Raw genomic sequence first — 20,862 nt, 5'->3', positions numbered from 1 at the left:
CAGGGCATCCTCTGATGTTTTCTTAGATAGAAATCATTTTACTACATTGCTCACTGGAAAGGTGTGCAGGAAATGTTTTATGAAGATCTGGCATAGAAGAAATGCAGAATTAATATAATACACAAATTCTTATGTAACACACCACATGCAGCATTTTATATAGGAGTAATACAAGTAAAAATTCAGTTTCAAGTTCCTTTCTACAGGAATCAGCCCCAGCTTTCTTCCTTTATTGGGCCAAATGCTGGCTGAAATAAAAGCTCTATAAGCTTCTACCCATACTCCAGATATCCATTTACCAGCTATTTTGGGGAAAACTACTTTTCAGTTTCAGCCATGGACATTTTAACGGATGTCTAGGGACACCTTTAAAACAACTTTCTGTGACGACCGAAAATCTCACCCCAGCTGATACCACTGTAGAAAGTGGCTCAAATGTCCAGTACCCACTTTTTCTGCACCCTTGTAGCACAAGCAAAGTATCATAAAAACAAAACTATGCTTTAAGAATGTTGTCATCCAAACTTTGCACCAACTGCAGACTTTAATACCTTGTTGAGAAATTCCACACAGTGGAGTCTTTCAGAAGCCCAGCTAAGTTACAAAAGCATGCACTCTTGTCAGTAAAATCTTTCTAACAACGGCTGAACTAGGTAAATACCACAGAGTTGGGAACCCCTGATCAGTTCCCTATCTACTCGTATCCATAAATCTCTTGCTTGTTCCTTCCCCATCTACTGACATCCCCTTAACCAGAATCTGCTGTCCCAGATCCAGCTCTCCCGGTTTTAACATCCCTAAATCTTCAGGGTTTCAGATTTTTAAAAAAGTATTAAATAGCACACACGATTCTAGTAGCTTTGAAGGGTGCAGTAGTCATCACTTAGCATCTGCCGGTATGAACCTGGTCAGCTCTCTCTGCAAACTGACCCCCCCCCAAAAAAAAAACAACCCGACGGATGTTACACTCGCTGCTGTCCACCGGAGGGTAGTACAGAAGCAGAAAAATGTCCTTTCAAGCCAACCCTCTAAACAACTACAACTCCCGGTAGGCAATGCGGTGGGATCACCCTCCTCTGCGACCCCTGGCGGGGGTGCCGGGAAGCATCCTGGAAAACCGGAGCTAAGGCTTCTTATTCCCACGGGCTCTGCATTCCTGCGCCGGCTCCCCGGGCTGTCCCTTGCCCGGCATTCATTCACTGTCCCGTGCGTATGTGAGTGCGCGCGCGCGCGTGTCTCCCTCTCACAGCCCCGCGCGCCCATTCACTCTGCACTGCCTCGGGGCTGGGGGGGTAAAAAGAAAGCACCTGCCAGCCTTTTGTGCATAGAGAGGTGAAAAGCAAAGCAGAGGGAGCAAACTCCCCGGCCCCGGCCGTGCAAAAAAAGGGACGGGGGTGAAGCCATTGCTGCTGCCGGTGGCATGGGAGAGGGAAGCCGCTGAGAGCTCTGGTGTCCCGTTCATGCCTGTTGGTCCTGGCTGTCAACCCCGTAGTTTTATTTTTTTTTCTTCCCGGTGGATGCGATTCTTGCTCTTCTTCCTGCAGCGGCTCGGGCGCCCTCCCCCCTCTTCCCTGGGTTTCTCGCCTCCCTCCCCGGGCAGCGCACGATGTGCCATACTTTCTGATCCCAGGACCAGCCATGATTCCCGAGCAGCCAAACCACGTCGTCTCGACCATTGAGAACCTTCCTGCTGAAAGCATCTCCGTCTCCCCTACTGTGCTGCAGAGGATGAAGAAGGTGTTTAACAGGTGAGCGCAGCTCGGGCAGGGGGAGGGGGGGGGGCAGGGCATCCTCCATTCCCAGTTGCGATGCAGCGCTTCTTTGTTTCTAGGATTTGCTAAGGAAACTTTTAATGCCGGGTTGGATTGATCGGGGCTGGTGAGGTGCCCCCTCTTGCACCCGAGGCAGAGGAGACGAGGGGCATGATCACTGCTGAAATAATTGGGAGAGGCTTCTTGCTTTTCCAAAAAGGGAAAGCGCTGTTGGGATTGTTAATGAAGATAATGATGGCTAACCACATTTGGGAAATTCCCTTTCTTGTCTTCTTGCATGCACTTTGTTGCTTGACCCTGCACCCATGTGGTGTCCTTTAAGCTCAGTTTCTATCTGATTGCTCGGCTGGCAGAGCTTTGAGGAATTTGCATTCGTTCCTCCCGAAGGATGCTTGCTTTCCAGCTGTTATTAAAAAAAAAAATAAAATAAAAATTTTGCTGTCAAATTAAAGAAAATATGTGTGGCAGGGTCTTTCTCGTTGAGACTTAGCATAAACCAGCAGTATCCATTAGCTGTGCATGGTGAATTAAGGACACAGGACTCTTATTACAGTAAGGCAGGTCAGTTGTAAATGTTTTGAAAATGTTGATGAAATATTGTTGGTTAAGGGCATTGCTATTGTGATGTACGGACTGCCTCCAAGCAGTTGGGCTGTTTGTAAAATAAAAGTGAACTATATGAATTTATATAAGTGTATAAGTATAGGAATTATGAAATTATTCCAAGCTTGCTGTTCAGCGCAAGAGTTTGGCAGGAAACCATTTGAGCAGACTTGAGCTCTCACAGGTAGGCAGATGTGTTTACAACTGAAGAATGGTAAACTTATCATAATCGGGTGATTTTTTTTTTTTTTTTTGCATCATTTGCATGTATGTGTAAATGTTCTTCTGGTGCCAGCTAGCCTTTTCCCAATCCTTCAGATGAACAGAAGTCATTTTGCAATTCTTAACATTAGGGAACGTTCTGTTTCCAAGCAGTTAAATCACAGTGGTGGTAATAATAATAATAATAATAATAACTTTATTCTTGTATACCGCATTACCATGGAAGTTCTATGCGGCTAACAGATGAAGAGACTGTACATTTACAGCGAAGTTACATTTTCGGCGACGCTGCATTTACAGTGAAGTTAATTTTTACAGCTAGGTTACATTTGCAATGAAGTTACATTTGCTGTAAGTTACATACAGCGATATTACATACAGCAGTGTTACATACGGCGGTGATACATACTGCAGTGTTCGATAAGGCAAAGCAGAGGCATTTAGTATGGGGAGTAATGAAGAAGGGATAATTAGTTAGATTGAGTGATCCATTTTGTTAAGTCATTTAGTGGCTAACAGGATTGGAGGAGTCGGAGAGTCTGGAGGTAAATCGGAATTGGAGGAGGAGGCTAGTAAGAGGGGGGGGGAGAAGTTAGAGGAATTTGTCAAAAAGGTAGTTTTTGATTGACTTCCTGAACATTTGGTGGGGGGGGGGGGAATTGGAGATGAGGGTTGTGAGGCATTTGTTCCATTTGCCCACTTCACAACCCTCATCTCCAATTCCCCCCCTACCAAATGTTCAGGAAGTCAATCAAAACCTACCTTTTTGACAAATTCCTCTAACTTCTCCCCCCCCCTCTTACTAGCCTCCTCCAATTCCACCAATTCCACCAACGGAAGCCATTTGTACAGCAAAGAATCATTTACTTCTCAGCAGAATAAACCTTCTCGGAACGCAGGGCTCCTTTTACTGAGGTGCGCCAACGTTTTTAGCGCACGTGGGAAATTACTGCACACTGTGCTTCTAGAACTAACACCAGCTCAATACTGGCGTTAAGGTCTAGCGCGCACGGCAATTCAGCGTGCACTATTCCGCGCGTTAGAGCCCTCATGCACCTTTGTAAAAGGAGTCCACAGTCTTCAGAGCAGGGACACACACTGTATGCTAAGCGTTTTCCCATACACATTAGAGCGAGGAATTTCATAGTTCAGTGGTTCTCAAAACTGTCCTCTAGTACTTCCCATGCTTGCGGTTCTTTGGTGATCCAAAGTGAATATGCCCAGAATATTTGTAGTACATATCCATCTATTTATCTATCTATCCTTGGATCTCCTTTAAATCCCTCCATTTGGGGGTTCTTGGGATCAGGTTTGGGAACTACTGCTTCACTTTTTCTCACCCAGGTGCTCCAAACTCCAATCCTCGAGTGTCCCAACAGATCCAATTTTCAGGTTAGTCTAATTATGCAAATTAAACAGGTTTAATAATGTCATGGATACTTTGTAAAACAGAGATCTGGAGCCGTTTGAAGTACTCAAGGAGGGGAGTTTACCATCCCTACTGGCATCTATCTTTATATAATACACTTACAACCCCCCCTTTTACTAAACTGCGATAGCGGTTATTAGCACAGGGAGTCATGTTGAATGCTTTGCGCTGCTCCCGATGCTCATCGGAACTCCTATGAGTTCCTTAAAGGTGTCTGTCTGCTGGAAAACATGCACGTGGCAAACAGTGCTCCCTCTAAGTATTGGGAGAGTGCATTCAATTTTTTTCTCATGTGAGTGACAAGTTCTAAAAAAAAAAAAAAGTTTTCTTATGAACAACAAGTTCTAGAAACCAATAATTTTCCAGATTTGCAAGTATTGTTGTGTGTGACCATGTGACGCTTCTAGAATGTATGAGTGATTGTTCACATGCTCAGCTTAGAGCAGACATGTCAAACTCTGACCCGCGGGCCAAATCTGGTCTGTGGGGTACTGAAATTTGGCCCACCAGACAATTTCAATTTTCCCTTAAAGCTAGCCCATGGTATAAGCGCCGCATCATTTGTAGGTTCACGTCAAATCATTTGTAGGTTCACACAGCCTGCAGTGGATTGCTGGTCAGCAGTAGCGATCCCAGCAGGCCACCGTAGCCTCAGCTGCACGTTCCCTCTGGCTCAGTCCCGCCCCTCCTCTGATGTACGGGATCGCGCCAGATGAAACGGGCAACTGAGGCTACGGTGGCCTGCTAGGATCGCTACTGCTGACCAGCGATTCTCTGCAGGCCTCGTAAACCTACAGATGATGCAGCGTGAACTTTCAGAGTCAGGTCCCAAGCAGACCTGCGGCTGAGGAAAGGTATTTTGGGGCTTTCCTAAAGGGAAGGAGAGAGATAAAGGAGGCCCACAAAGAGAGAATTGGTGTCTCAGATTCTATTTGTAATTTTATTTTCTATTTTGTGATTACAATATGTCAGATTTGAAATGTGTATTCCGCCAGAGCTGGTGTTAGACAGCAAGCATGAACTAGGACCTAAAAGAGAAAGGAAAAGTCTTTTTAAAAAAAATTTTGTTTACATCACAGAGCCGGCATGGGGTTGGAGAGGTTTTAACCCTATACTTCTACTAAGACTAAGGGGTCCTTTTATTAAGGTTCGCATTTAGCGCGCGCTAAATCGGTTAGCGTACCTTAATAAAAGGACCCCTAAGTATTTTTTTTTTTTTTTTAAATTTGGCCCGTAACTTAGCCTTTTTTCCAGATTTTGGCCCCTTATGTGATTGAGTTTGATACCCCTGGCTTAGAGGGAACATAGGTGGCAACACATATTTGCTTCTCAGCATGACCCTCTGGCGGGCATGCTATTAGTTTCACATTATAGCAAACCATGCAAGCCCCTAGGCTGAGCAAGGGCCTATGACCACTCCATTGTCCTTTGTGACTCTGGGAAGGGACATGGCTATGGGATGATGTTAGTGTAGAGCGGGCAAGAATGAATGGTAGTTTGGCAGAGCTGGGAGGGAACCATGCTACTGTAGAGATAAGGGGTTGAGGTGAGGAAGGTGAATTATGTACAGTGTATTATTAGGAAAACTTATTTTAAATTGTGAATGTTAAGTAAGCTTCAATTGTACTTGCCTAAAAGTTGTTCAATCTATTGCACTAGCAGGGCTGGACTATTGCAAAATTTGTGTTTTTGGGATTGCAAGCTACATTACAGGTAACACAGGACTCCATAATACGATTGTTATGTGGGATCGACAGATTTGAACATGTCACCAGACACCTTATAGCAATATATTGGTTATCTATGGAGTTCCGTGTTAAGTACAAACTGCTATTAATGGTTTATTTGAGCCTCAATCAAATGTCACCCAAGTTAAGAACATAAGAATTGCCATATTGGGACAGACCGAAGGTCTATCAAGTCCAGTATCCTGTTTCCAACAGTGGCCAACCCAGGTTCCAAGAATGTTTGATGCCTTATGCACCTTCAAGGACTTTGCGTTCCTCAGCTCAATCTGGTTTGGTTGTTCCTACTCAGAAATGGTTACACGTAACTGGAAGAGTTAAGGTCGACTGAATTACACTTTCTGGTGGGCAAACCTATGTTCCAGTTACAAGCATGAAAGAATGAACGTGGAATGTTTGGGATATAGTAACACATTCAAAATGGTGTGGAGCCCATTGACTGCATTTATTGAGTCACAATAACTGTCATTTACCTTTCCTTTTATTTGACTTCCTTACATATCCAGGGTGGGTGGGTGGGGGAGGGGAATGTATTATTGTTTGCTATACTTAATTATCTATATTATTGAAATGAAATATGTACTTCTATTAATTATGGGGAGGAGGTGGGAGAAAATGATTGTTTTTTGAATTATTTATGTATTTAAAGTGCATTCTGTGTAGTGTTTATGTTTAAATTCATTGCATGGCACTGTTAACATTTGAAAATTAATAAAGATTTATGAAAAAAAAAAAAAAAAGAAATGTGTGCACTATGACTCAGTAAGGAAAAGTGTGTTTTCTATGACAGAATACTCGTTGTACAATAATGTTAGAATGTCTATTTGGAATAACGTGAGATTGAAATATAATGGTAAAATGTTTTTCTGGAAAAAAATGGCAAAATGCCGGGATTTGGTCAGTGGAACATTTATTGGGTGACAACAAATTAATTCCTTTTGCCTCTCTAAGTACCCAATTCCCCCCACTTGCGAACTCGTGTTCTCAATGGCTACTATTGTCCTCGTCCATATCATCTATACTACCGTCCCTCGCTCCTTAAGCAACAGTGATTTCTTTCCATCAGTGGAGTGCCATGGTTATTTCCCAAGGGAAGGCTGTGTCAGTATTCTATAAAATTATGCGCGACTACAAGTTTACGTTCTCTCCTCATGACCTGACACAATGGAAATCTATGCTGACATCTCCCATCTCTGAAATTAATTGGAGCCTCTATTGGACGAAGACTAATCACCCGCTATTGTCCTCCAGAATATCCCAATCCTTGTATTTTGTTATGTGGCAGGCAATTTGGACTCCTCATCGCAAGTGGAAAGCTAGACTGAGCCCCAACCCTACATGTTGGCACTGTCGGTCTTCTGATGGCACTTTGGATCATATGTTGTTCCACTGCACTACAATTCGTCTATTCTGGACTAGTATCTGGAAGACCATCAAAACTATTACCAACTGTCATTTCGGATATTATATTTGATACTGTTATATTACGTTCCCAGCATCCCTGCTTTGCTGATACGGACTGTCCTCCAAAGCTGATAGGCACTATGTTCGCCATTGCCATTATGCATATCCTCAAGAATTGGAAATCGGCCTCACAATTAGACTATACTTTCTGTGGAATTCATTATATTTGTATAATAAACATGAACAATATGCTGTTGAAAAACGTCATATATCTAAACTGCCTTCTGTTTTACCTTTATCACCTTGGACTTTTCTTGAAAGATTCCAATAATCCACCCCACTGACCATTCCATTGTCATCTCTCAATCTATCTTATGATCTCCCTTTCCTCTTTTTGTTCTCTTTCTTTCTGTTTGCAACTCTCCTTCATTTATCTTTATCAGTATCCTCCTTCTTGGGATAATATAATATGTCATCTGCCTCTTATGTTATGCAATGCCCACTGTATATTTTTTTGTATCCATGGTTGTGTTTTGGTTTTCTTTGTATTACTCAAAATCCACAATAAAAAATTTGAACTAAAAAAAAAAAAAAAGGAAAAGTGTGTTTTCATGTGCAGGACAATCTGAAAGGAATAGGTTGCCTGTATATTGTCGGTGACAGACAGATTTGTATCAGTTTAAGAAAATGATGAAGAAACATCTTTTCTGTCAGATGAAACATGTTACTTGGTAATTACTTTGATTGAAGTATTGATTTTATTTTTTACAGCACGCTGTGAGTTTGTCTTTGTAGTTTGTTAATGAAAGACTTTATATGTTGTAACTTGTTAAGTGTTTTAATATGTGTGTATTACTTCTAATCCGCTTTGGATAAAAGCGAAATGGAAATAATGAGCTATAATAATAAACTACGAGTGCTCCAGTAAATTTCACCACACATCAGCCAGTTTCTATATACATGTATTTAGATAGACAGTACAGTATATTTGCTGATTCATTGATTTAGAGGGCCCTTAACTAAAGATTAGTACACGTTATCTGTCACAGGATCCATTTTATTTCTATGGGCCTGAAGCAGATAACATGCACTAATCTTTAATAACTTGTATTAAAATAAATAATAAGTATTACGTCAACTGTGTGAACTACATTGGGTCACGTGGTTCGAACCACTAATATATGAACTATATCAGCATGAGATAAAATGGAAAAATGCCAACACTGCTGCAGGAAGAGTGTTCATTTTATGGAGTAGGTATGTGAGGGGAGTCCAGGACTGATTTATAAAAGATAACCCAGGGATGTGATGGAAGGGGGAAGAGGCAAGCTGCTGGAGAAGAAACACAGTTAAAGCTTAGAGGGAATCTACTAGGAAAAACAGAAACCCAAGGATGGGGGTAAGTACAAGTTCTCTGAGACATGGGATGGGAGTGTACAGGAAAAGATCAGGAGAGAACAGAGACTCCCAGAGTAATGAATGGAGCAGAAGAAAGTAGAGAATTCCTGAATGAGTGGGGGATAGGAGATTACCAGATGGATTGAAGAGTAGGGGTGAGGAGAGAACAGGGATTTAGAGAATCAGTGAAGGGAGAGTGAAAGGTAGTGTAGATGAGGTTAAGATACAGGGGTTAAGATACAGTGTGGAGAACCTGTAAGGCTGAGGAGTATGTAAGAGGCCCTGAAAGGAATGGGAAGGAGGCAAAGGATAGTCTAAGTGGTGGGATGATGGAAATAGGACTGGAAAGAGGTGAAAGAGAGGTAATGGGAAGTTGGTAGGGATAAAATACAGAAAATAGCAGATAGAGTCAGTGAAGATGAATAAAAAAAAAGGAACTTGGCTAGAAATAGAGAAGGATTGGGGAAGGGGAGAATGAGGAGGCTGGAAAGAGGAGTAGGAAGTGGGCAAAGCCAGAAGAAATAGGCTGAAAAGGGAATAATGGGATAACTGGTTGAGTGACAGGGCAAGGAGATGAGCTGGAAAATTGTTTGGAGGTGGAAAATTGTAAATAGGTGAGAGGTAAAAAAAGAGAGGGATTAAGGACTGGAGAAAGAGGAAAGAAAGGGTGAAATGTAGCGAAATAGAAAATAGAGAAATGAGATGAAAGGGAAAGATTAAAGTTACAAGCAGAGGTATGAGAAAAAATGAAGAAGACTGTAGATAGAATAAACAGAAAATGGAAAGGAGACCCTGGAAAAAACAGTTAGAAGATAGACAGAGTAAAGGGAAACTAGGACCAACATGATTAGAAAAATAAAATGTTCATATAACCATAATGTGAAAAAGCATTTTAGTTTTAGTTTAGTGACTGCATTGTCAGTGTTTTAAATGTGCTTCTCTCCTATCTCTCTGCGTTGTGTCTAGTATAGGAGGAAATGCATATCTGCTTCTTTTTCTCCAGTGTAACAGTGCCCACAGAATGATAGCTCAGTGCCTTCATTTCAGTTTTTATGTATACATTTCTAATTTGTATTTAGGTAAGGGTATTTTGTGCTCTGTGTTTTTTAAAATGAGGATTATGCTATTGCAGTGTGCCGCAAACTTTTTCAAGCCGCGGCACACTAAATGCGGGGCTATGGTTGGAGGGCATCTGGAAATGCGTGGCTGTTGATGGGATGATGTCACATGCATGAATGATGTCATCACATCGACATCTGCGTATACACGGATGCTCTCCTATTACCGCCGGTGATGGGGTGCTGGAGAAGGAGAGGTGCAGGGAGAAAGAGAGGCGCCAGAGCTGGCTGGCTGCTTACAGGATTTGCCTCTTGCTGCGAGAGGCACGTCCTGTAAGCAGTCAGCTTGCACTGGTGCCTCTCCTTGCCTGGAATTTGCTGTGGTACACAGTTTGCGATACACTGTGCTAATGTATACTTTGTGTGCAGGAATCAATATCAGTTCTGGATAATTTTCTACACAGTTAACCAAATCATCAGCTTCTCATTGGTTCTGTGTCGAGTCAAAGAGGTGTCTCCTTTGAATAAAAGTTTACTGGTTGGAAAAGCTATTTTTCTGACCCCTACTTTTGTTTGACTTGGTCCAGTCCCTGCTTGGGGGTGTTCCCTTTGCCTTTTTGGCTTTCTTTACCAAGTTTGACTAATAGGTTCTGAATGCACTTTTGAAGAGTTTTATATTGCATGATAACAGTCATCACGGTTTTAGCAAAGGCAGATCAGGTTTGACGAACTTGCTGCATTTCTTTGAGGGAGTAAACATACAGATAAACAAGGGTGACCCGGTCGACATTGTATATCTGGATTTTCAGAAGGTGTTTAACAAGGTTCCGCATGAATGACTACTTCGGAAAATTGCGAGCCATGGAATCGAGGGTGAAATACTCACGTGGATTAAAAACTGGCTGGATCATAGGAAACAGAGAGTGGGGGTAAATGGACAATACTCGGACTGGAAGAGTGTCACCAGTGGGGTGCTGCAGGGCTCAGTGCTTGGCCCCGTGCTCTTCAACATCTTTATAAACGATCTGGACATTGGTACGACGAGTGAGGTGATTAAATTTGCAGATGATACGAAGTTATTCAGAGTAGTGAAGGCACAGAGGGATTGCGAAGATCTGCAATGTGAAATAATCATGCTCGAGGAATGGGCATCAGCATGGCAGATGAGATAAAGTATTTAGGAATTTGGATTTATAAAACGCTGGAGGAAACGATGAAAGTAAATGAAAAATCTTTATTGCTAAAGGTCACGGAGATGTGTGAGCAATGGAAACCCTTACATCTGTCTTGGTGGGGGAGAGTCCAAACAGTTATGTTACCAGTGTTTTTTCAGGGGTCCTTTTATAAAAAGTTAAATAGCATTCTCACCAAATTTATTTGGCTAGGACAAACTACGAGAGTTGCTCTACTGTCTTTACAAAGTTCAATTGTGGAGGGTGGGGTAAATTTTCCCAACTTTGTTTTAAAGGGTATATATTGATTGTTCTTGAAGGTATTTATTTATTGTTTAATAGGTGGAAGGGTGGGGGGAAATAATTTTCCTTTTTATAAGTTTAATGTGCTTTAATTTTAATATTATATGTAAGTGTATTAATTAATGTGCACTTCTCTAGTTTAAAAACTGAATAAAGAATTAAAAAAAAATAAACATGGCAGATGAGGTTCAACGTGGATAAGTGTAAAGTGATGCATGTAGGTAACAAAAATCTCATGCACGAATACAGGATGTCCGGGACGATACTTGGAGAGACCTCCCAGGAAAGAGACTTGGGAGTTATGATCGACAAGTCGATGAAGCCGTCCACGCAATGTGTGGCGGTGGCTAAAAGGGCAAACAGAATGCTAGGAATGATAAAGAAGGGGATCACAAACAGATCGGAGAAGGTTATCATGCCGCTGTACTGGGCCATGGCGCGCCCTCACCTGGAGTACTGCGTCCAGTACTGGTCGCCGTACTTGAAGAAGGACACAGTACTGCTCGAAAGGGTCCAGAGAAGAGTGACTAAAATGGTTAAGGGGCTGGAGGAGTTGCCGTACAGTGAGAGATTGAATAAACTGGGCCTCTTCGCCCTTGAAAAGAGGAGACTGAGAGGGGACATGATCGAAACATTCAAGATAATGAAGGGAATAGACTTAGTAGATAAAGACAGGTTGTTTACCTTCTCCAAGCTAGAGAGAACGAGAGGGCACTCTCTAAAGTTAAAATGGGATAGATTCCGTACAAACATAAGGAGGTTCTTCTTCATCCAGAGAGTGGTAGAATACTGGAACGCTCTTCCGGAGTCTGTCATTGGGGAAAACACCCTCCAAGGATTCAAGACAAAGTTAGACAAGTTGAACCAGAACGTACGCAGGTAGGGCTAATCTCAGTTAGGGCGCTGGTCCGACCCAGCAGTGGCAATTCTTATGTGCTTAATTTGTGTTGCAGTTACTGAGGTAAGACCAGAATTTGAACAGTTTAAAATTCAAAGTTGATGTCCAACTGTATGTTTCTGCAGATAGTTTTTTTTTTTTTAATGGATATCCTGATTATTGTTTAATTATCTAAATTTCTAGGAGTAATGGAATGTAGAGGGTATATAGGCCAGAGTGCTGGATTTTTTCTGTACTTAGCAATGTCTCTGTATACAGATATTTCAGATGACCAATTTACAGCACAATAAATCTACTATGTTACTAGCATCAGAACCAAGTTTTTCATTTTGGTTTGTGAATAAGTTTCTAGATGTGATTTTTAAAAGTTAATAAAAGGAGCTGTCCATTAGTTTTGACTTGCTGGTACAGCCATGATTTTGTGCTTATTATTAATAGAACTAGTCGTTAAGCCCGTTACATTAACGGGTGCTAGAATTTATGTCTGTCTGTATTTTTCTTTCTGTCTCTTTCCTCCCTCCATTTCCCTGTGTAGCGCTGTCTCTGCTTTCTTCCTCAGTCTGCACTCTCAAGCTGTAACATTACTGTTTAGCTTTTTCTCCCTGCAAGCATCTCTGCTCTCTTTCTCATCCCCAGTCTCTTTGCTATTTTTCTCTTCTTGCAGGGGTCTCTGCTCTCCTTTCTCTATATGTTCCTGATTCCTGCAAACTTCTGTTTTCTCTGTATGCTCTTAATCCTGTGTTTCCCTGTAGGTGTCTTTTCCCTTTTTTTTTTTTTTTTTTTATTCCTTCTTCATGTATGGTTGATTTATTAAAAGTTTTTTTATTTTTCCTATTTGTTGCATGCCTGTCTCCTTGGCCGCTGTATGTTTCTAATTTTTTGCTTTGTGTGTTTGTTTGTGTTTTTTTGCTGATTGTCTACTTGGTCGCTGTCAGTCTCTCTGTCTCATTGGCTGCTGTATGTCTGTATGCCTTTTTTTCAGTCTAACTCCTTGGCCACTGTATGTCTGGAAGGTTTTTTTTCCTGAATTTATCCTTGGGCATTGTAATTTTTATTTTTTTCTGTTTGTCTCCTTGGCTGTTTGTATTTTTTTGCTGTCTCTCTGTCTGTCTACTTGGACGCTGTATGTAAGTATGTCTGTCTCCTTGGCTGCTGTATGTCTGTTTGTCATTTTTTTTCCTGTGTCTCTCTCTCCTTGTCCTCTGTGTTTTGTTATTTTTTCAATCTGTGTCTTTAGCCCCCTGTCCTTCTGTGACTGTCTGTGTGTCTCTCTCTACTTGTGCACTGTTGTTTGTTTGTTTTTTTCAATCTCTCTTTAGCTCCTGATCCCCTCTCACTGACCCTTGCGCGACTGCATGTAATTCCGGTTAGGTTTCCATGGCAACCCTGCTCGCGGGTCTGTGAGTGTAGGGCCGTTTTGTCGGGTCTGGTGGCGCCGGGTTGGGAAGAGTCCTGGCTCCTTTTTTGGTTTGGGCCCGTGCAGAGGGGCTCAACAGCGCACAACCACCTTTCCTTCTCTCCCTCCATCAGGTGCAGTGCAGCTCCACCAATGTTAAAAGCAGCCGCGTCGAAATCGGAGCCCTGCCACTGCCGTAGCACTTTCCCCTCTGCCTTGTCCCGCCCCTTCTCTGACATATGGGACCGCGGCAGAGGGAACGTGTTACGGTGGCGGCAGGGCTCCAATTTCAAAGCAGCTGCTTTTTAACATAGGCGGAGCTGAACTGTACCTGATGGAGGAAGGGAAGGAACGGTGGGGCAAATTTGGTCAACGGCAGGAATTGTTTGGCGGACCAAACACTGTGAAACCGTGAGGAAGGCCGCCGCAGCCTCGAAGCTAGGTAGGGGGACAACAATGGCGCTTATGCTCAAGCCCCCGCCGCAGCTCCTCTCTCGATCCTGGTGCGGTTCGAGAGAGGATTCGTGGTGGCGGCTTGAGCATAAGCGCAATTGTTGTCCAAGTTGCCGAGTTTGGTGATGTAAACCCGCGCATGCGCACTAAAAAAAACACGACGGATCAGGGAACACGTTTTTTTTAGTGCGCATGCGCGTCCTACCATTTTATTATATTAGATGCTGAGATTACAATCATTTAGACAAAAGGGAGGGTTGCCTTGCTGTGCACAGGCAGAATGAAACACTTGTCCATATTAGCTGTGTTATATATGCCAAGTAAGGCAACTGCAGGAATCCCCCTTGACAGACATCCTGTCACTATCCTCTGAAGATTGCTTATTGACTTGATTTTATTCCTGTTTTATTGGCTTGATTTTTATACCTTCTTTGGGAATGGGTGCTTATTAACTGAAGACTCAAGACCAAAAGTAAAAGTCGTCTTTTAAGAGCTGGACACTGCTCTTTAAACCGCTTAAAAATCCAATTATAATCTAATCTAATCTGTTATTCCTATTAATTCTAAAGGAATTTAATGGAACCTCAAGCACAGCAAGGCAAAATTTCATGAGCTGCTTCTCCCCGCCCCCCCTTTCACCCTTGCAAATTCATCACCTTTTCACAAGTTTATCATTCATCAACTGATTTGTTAAAAAAAATAAAAAGACCCAACAAAACAACCCAACCCAAACCAAAGTGAAAACAAAGGTTTCTCAGACTTATGCATACTGACAATCAGCTAGCTGGGAACCCAGGAATCAAAACATCATAATTTAGCTTGTCTGTGGGAACATTAGCATTAAGCTACATACTAGTGGCGTGCAGTCAGAGCCTTCAGGGGATTCACCCCACCCCCTAAAAGCCCCACCCACTAAAAGCTCTGAATTTTATTGGTTGAGCAGGCAACAGGCAGAAGCTGCTCAGCCAATTCAGATCAGTACTGTCAGGGCCTTCAGGGGGTTCAGAGAATCTCCAGCTCAAGAGCCCTGCTTTTTTTGTTTGTTTACTTTTTGTTTGATGCAGTTTAATTGATTAAGCAGGCTACCAACTCCCACTGAATCCCCTGAAAGCCCTCACTTAACACCACTGCTACATACCATAAGAAGTTTGTACATATCTTTCTAACAGGTTATAAGAGATTGATATCTATAAATCAGGCTTTTTGGTTTTTGTCTTCAAACTAATCACAGATTTGTTCTGAATACTGGATCAATTTTGATACTCATACAGAACTTACAGTAGCTACACTGCTCCAAAGTGTATCATCTCCGTGATCTTATGCTGGACTAATTTAAAAGTATCATCTAATGAAGCTCTCATCTTGACTGTAAGATATTTTTCATTTATAGAGAAGTTGTTCCTATTTCTTTAAAGAAAACTGGCTTCCTGTTTTTGAGATGTCTCAGATTTTTATTTTTCTACTGATTTATGCTTGTAGGAAGTACATCTCTCTCAGTACCAATCCGTCTAGCTTAAACAATCTGCTAAAACATGAATGCACATTTGATTTATTCTGCCACCATTTGTTTAGAATTACTTAATTGTGCTGATGTTTATTAAAGTAGACATTTCCTCATGGTGCCTTTTCAAGTTTCTTTTATATGCTTAAAGCTGGAAAACAGAACTGGAATACACAAAAGTGCATAATTTAACTAAAACCCTTAGGATATCATCACTGAAAAAAATACATTAATGCGATGATTGAAATTTCATCCCCTTTTCAAACAGGAGTATCACTGATGAAATATTCATAGCTTTTATCAAATGCTAATTAAGGTACGCATTCCTCAGCGTCTACAGTCCAACAGCTAGGTTTGTCAGGGCTGCCAGGCTTTGATAGAAAGAATCTATTTTCTCTCTTTAGTTATGATAGCAAGATTTTGATCACTGGATGCAGGATTATCTTTCAAAGATGGGAGAAAATGGGCAGGGAGGCAACAAAGGTAAGGCAAGCCACTGAGAAATGAGTTCCTTCCCTATATATGCACAGAAAGCTTTCTGCTCCATTGAGCTTATGGTACACTACTCAGAGTTTTTCACCTATTTGACAGCCCCTTCTTCCTCCTCTCAACCCCCCCCAAAAAAAATAAACCCCCAAAAACAAGACAAGACCTTGAAATGACTGCCCTTGGGTAGTCATTAAGAGACCTCAAAGTACAATGTGTTGTGGCTTTATTGCTTGCCTTAATAAAGATATTATTAAAAAAAAAAAAAAAAAGACCTCATGTCCTTCTTCCTCTGGGGCTGTAAGTTAGGGATGTGGTGTCATTTAAAAATAATAGGGGAAAGCCAACAATGCCTTATTTCATTTTGTGCCATTTCCAATCTAAAATTACACAAAATAATTCCCCTTCCACACCAGTTTTAATTCTGTCAATATGTTTTGACCCTGGGCCCCACAATCCTCCTGCTATTTTGAGGAAGCTATGCCTCTTCCAGTTGATACATTGTCCAGGACAAGATGCTATATCTCATTCACTGGACCTCCCCCCCCCCAAACTTATCATCATTTTCTCCATCCCCTTAGTCTTATTAGGCTACTAGTAATCTACTACTACAACTTATTGTTTCTATAGCACTACCAGATGCATGCAGCACTGTACATTAAACACACAAGAGATGGCTCTTGCTCAAAAGAGCTTACAATCTAATTATGACAGACACACAGGAGGACACAGGACAAAGGGTGAATCAATATATGTTGCTCATGAAGGGAAATATAAAAGGATGAAGAGGCAGAGAGTGTAGGGGCTGCAGAGGGAATGAGAAACAGTTACAATGTATTACAATTTGGAAGGACTAGGACCTAAACGCAGCTTTGAAAAAGCGGGCTTTGTGTCTGGATTTCAGTACCACCTGAGATGGAGGCTGGTGTACTGACTGGGAAGGGGGAAAGGAAGGAGAAAGATGTTGGACCACTGGGAGGAGGGAGGGAAGGAGAGAGATGTCGGACTACTGAGGGGAAAGGAGGGAAGGAGAGAGATGTCAGACCATGGAAACGGTGAGGAAAGGGAAGAGAGAGAGAGAGGAAGGGAAGGTAAGACATGGAAAAGTAGATTTTGAGAAGAAAGCAGAAAAATGGAAAAATTGAATGTTAGAAAAAAAAAAAAATGAAACATAGAAAAATGACGGCAGAAAAGGGCCATGGCCCATTTAGTCTGCCCACACTAATGACCTATCCCCTAACTTCCTCCATGAAGAGATCCCACATGTTAAGTTAATGCCAAAGATGGATGCAAGGCAGAAAGTGAAGAAGGAGAGAAAAACAGTCAGTTGATAAGAAGGCACTGGAAACATAGTTAAAAGCACAGAAAAATAGTCAACAGACAATAAAGGTAAGGAAAATGATTTTATTTTCAATATAGTGATAGAAATGTGTCAGTTTTGAGAATTTATATCTGCTGTGTATATATGAAAAATGAATGGAAAAAATTGCATTACAATTAGTAAAGGGGGCGGGATCTGGGGAAGAGCTTGGGTTGGTGTAGAGTGGAGCTTGGGAAGTCTATGGTTGGGGTACTCAGTTGATATTTGTTAGACTTCCCTGCTGGCATGCCCTACTGGCATTTCAGGACCTGTCTGGAGGGCCTGTGCGCACATGTGGATGTCAACATGATGATGTCACACATGCACATGATGTCATCACAATGATGTCTGCGCACTTCCAGGTTTCTCGAGCTGTGGCCACCACCTTTAGTGTACCCTGGCTCAAGAAAGTTTGAGAAACACTGTTCTAACCCTTCAGCAATGAGCGAATTCCATTAACCACCACTCTCCGTCAACCAGCTTCTAATCCAGTTTACCACTTTGGGCCCTAGCTTCAGCCCATGGAGTTTGTTTAAGAGCCTCCAGTGAGGAACCATGTCAATGGCTTTGCTGAAATTTAAATAAATTACATCTTGCGCACATCTTTGATCCAATTCTCTGGTCACGCAGTCAAAGAATTCATTTGGCACGATTTACCTTTAGTAAACACATGTTGCCTCAGATCTTGTAATCCATTAGATTTTAAGAATTTCACTATCCATTCCTTCAGCAGCATTTCCATTATTTTTCCAAAGACTGAAGTGAGGCTTACTGGCCAGTAGTTTCCTGCTTCATCTCTGCAACCATTTTTGTGAAGAGGGACCACATCTGCTCTTCTTCAGTCCCATGGAAACTCTCCTATCTCTAAATATATATATTGAACAAATCTTTAAGAGGACCCACCAGAACCTCTCAGAGCTCGCTCAATATCCTGGGATGGATCCCATCCGGTCCCATAGCTTTGTCCACCTTCAGTTTTTCAATTTGTTCATAAACACTTTCTTCCATGAATGATGCAGTATCCACTCCATTTTCAGGTGTAACTTTGCTAACCAATCACAGTCCTTCTCCATGATTTCCTTCTCAGGGCCCTGAGGTCTGACTGCAGACACTTGAGATCTGTTATCTCTGTGTAGTGAACACTGACTGTTTCCACTCTTAAACAAAGTGGGCCTAATAGCAGGTGATTTAGTATTATATTAATTAGGCCATTAAAGCACGTTATATCATAATAAGTAGAGTATCTAGACAAAATTAATCAATTGATTAATTAATAAACACCAGTAAACTTGATACCTAAATGGTATGACCCTTTCCACCCAGTTTCCTGGTCAGCATTTGAATATATAGTTAACCTGCCTCATCAGGCAGGTTTTATTAAGGTAGAAATATGTCTCTTTACTCCTGTGCTCTCACAAAGAACCTTCACGATTTGTTGACTTCAAGACCTTGACTAAAAAGAGCATTTTGGCAAGACAGGTTGTGCATTTTCCATCATTTCCCTGTGACACTCTGCTGTGGCAATGCTTAAAGAAAAACCCAGTAAGAGAAGATAGCTCCTATACGCTCCCAGGGCAAAGTTTCAAAAGAGCGGCAGCCCAAGCGGTTCTGTGGAGAACTCAGGAGCAGTGGACAGAGCGACTCTGAGGAAAGGACAGGGCAGCTTTAAAGTGCTAATGAGGGGAAACTCAGATGCCAGAAGTGATCTGAAGAGGTCTTTGTGAGTCTGTCTTTTCAGATGCTTGGGATTTCTGTCGCTTGGCCCCTGCTGTTGGAGCTGACAGCCAGAAACACTGGATGGCTAGTGAGGTGTTGCTCTCATGCATCAGCTTTCAGCTTTACAAGTGGGGTGCCTGAATGCTGATAAATGGACTCATTTGTGTCCAATAACACAGGTCTACAATTATTGTTTCGTCAATCCCCAAGTTAATTGCAGTCTACAAGCTAACATTATCTGCTGACTGAAGTAAAACATTTAAAATGTTCACATTCAGAGCCATTTGGTCTGAGAAAGTGTGTCACACATAGGGGCATGCATACATAGGCTCAGAACAATGTTTTCAGTGCTTTCTTTGATTTCATTGATTTAAAAATAACATTTTTTTTTTTTTTTTTAGTTTTCCTTTCTTTTTAATTTACAAAATTGCTAAGATCTTTCTACAAAACAAGCTTATTGACATTTTTTTTTCTTTTTGAAAGAGCTAAAAAAAATTCATTGGGCAAGAATTATAGGAAAAACAGGCGCCATGGGAATGTCCTTTCTATCAAAGCCCTGTTTGGCACACAAGCAAATTGTAAATGGTTAAGGTACTTAGAGCACGCAGCAAGAGATCTTTTGAAAGAAACTGCTGGGTGAAGAAGACACACTGTGTCTTAGAGAAAAGGTCGCTTATATGTGTGCAGACTTATCTGAGTGGAAAAGAAAGACATGTAATACTTTGTTGATATTTTGGTTAAATTGTTAGAAAAATTGCACTGGAAACTAGTGAGATTGCTGAAAGGACTAAACTAACCCCACCCCTTTTTACAATTCTGAAAAAGTGGTTTGTAGTGCTGGCTTGTGCACTGAATGCTCTGCACTAAAAATTGCTTTCATGGTTTTGTAAAAAGGGGGTGGGGGTAAAAATTAGTTGTTTGAAGTTTCTGTAAAAATTTTTTTTACTTTCCTATTGTACACTCTTGTATATTCCTGTCAACTCCAATGACCTGTACGCTTCAAAATATGCTAATTCCAATGTTTTTCATTGTCTGTAATCTTAATTAATTGCTGTGAACCGCCTAGAACTCTCTGGGTATGGCGGTATACAAAATAAAGTTATTATTATTATTATTATCTAATAATATTGTTTCAATCCTATTTTTCTGGTGACGAGATGGGTTCAAGTGTGCATTGGGAATAACTGGCTGCGGCCCTAGACTTTCTGTTTCTTTCTGAAAGCATCCCATTAATTTCAATACATCGGAAAGAGGGACTCGGCGGGAAGTAGGTTCCGTAGCAAGCCTGTGTGCGATGTTGCCTCTTCATTCTACAAACGCTTCTAAGAGTACTGCCCCGGGAGACGCAAAGGGGCCGACAGGGGAGTTGCAGGTTGTTGGTTTTTTTCTTTTGCTGGTAGCCGCGATCGGGAGCATGAGAGAGAGGGTACGAGGGAGGGGGGCTTCTGGACTTGTGAGGGGACAGCTGCTGCACCCGCGAAGGAGGGAGGGGATTGCTTGGGCTGCTGGACCGGCTGGAACTGAAGGGAAAGGAGACAGTTGCTGGATCTGGTCTGGGGATTGGGGGGAGAAGGGAAACAGGTGCTGGGCCCATATGGTGGGTGGAGTGGGGCTGGAGAGAAGGGAGAGGTGCCATACCCACACCTGGGTGCTGAAGGGAGGGGATAGAGCTGTTGGACCCATGGGAAGGGGGCTAGAGGAATGTGAGAGAGATACAGGACCTGCAGGGAGGAAGAGAGAAAAGAAAAGGGAAAATGAAAAGCTGATCCAAGGGGGATGAAGGAAGAGTCATTGAAATATTGAACATAGTAGAGGGATGAAAGAGAGAGTGTGAGAGACACATTGGTGAAAGAGAATAATAGAGGGGAGAAGCTGGATACAGAGAAATGTACAAAAGGAGGGCAGATGGTGAGCATGGATGGGCACATAGAACAGGGACAAAAAGG

The 20,862-nt window shown here is 42.0% G+C and overlaps 1 protein-coding gene across 2 annotated transcripts in view; it reads left to right on the top strand.

Moving 5' to 3' along the window:
* The first annotated feature begins 1,184 nt into the window (after window positions 1–1,184).
* SLC35F1 (solute carrier family 35 member F1) overlaps window positions 1,185–20,862 on the top strand; it is a 479,711-nt gene continuing 460,033 nt past the window's right edge. For both annotated transcript variants that reach the window (XM_033939223.1, XM_033939224.1), the window contains exon 1: window positions 1,185–1,748. In XM_033939223.1, coding sequence (XP_033795114.1) covers window positions 1,639–1,748 — 110 coding nt within the window. In that variant the 5' untranslated portion in view covers window positions 1,185–1,638. The remainder of the gene's footprint in view (window positions 1,749–20,862) is intronic.

The sequence above is a fragment of the Geotrypetes seraphini genome, chromosome 3 (assembly GCF_902459505.1).
Source record: "Geotrypetes seraphini chromosome 3, aGeoSer1.1, whole genome shotgun sequence".
Classification (NCBI taxonomy): domain Eukaryota; kingdom Metazoa; phylum Chordata; class Amphibia; order Gymnophiona; family Dermophiidae; genus Geotrypetes; species Geotrypetes seraphini.
The sequence above is the reverse complement of the archived record's forward strand: the minus strand, read 5'-3'. Positions and strand labels throughout refer to the sequence as shown.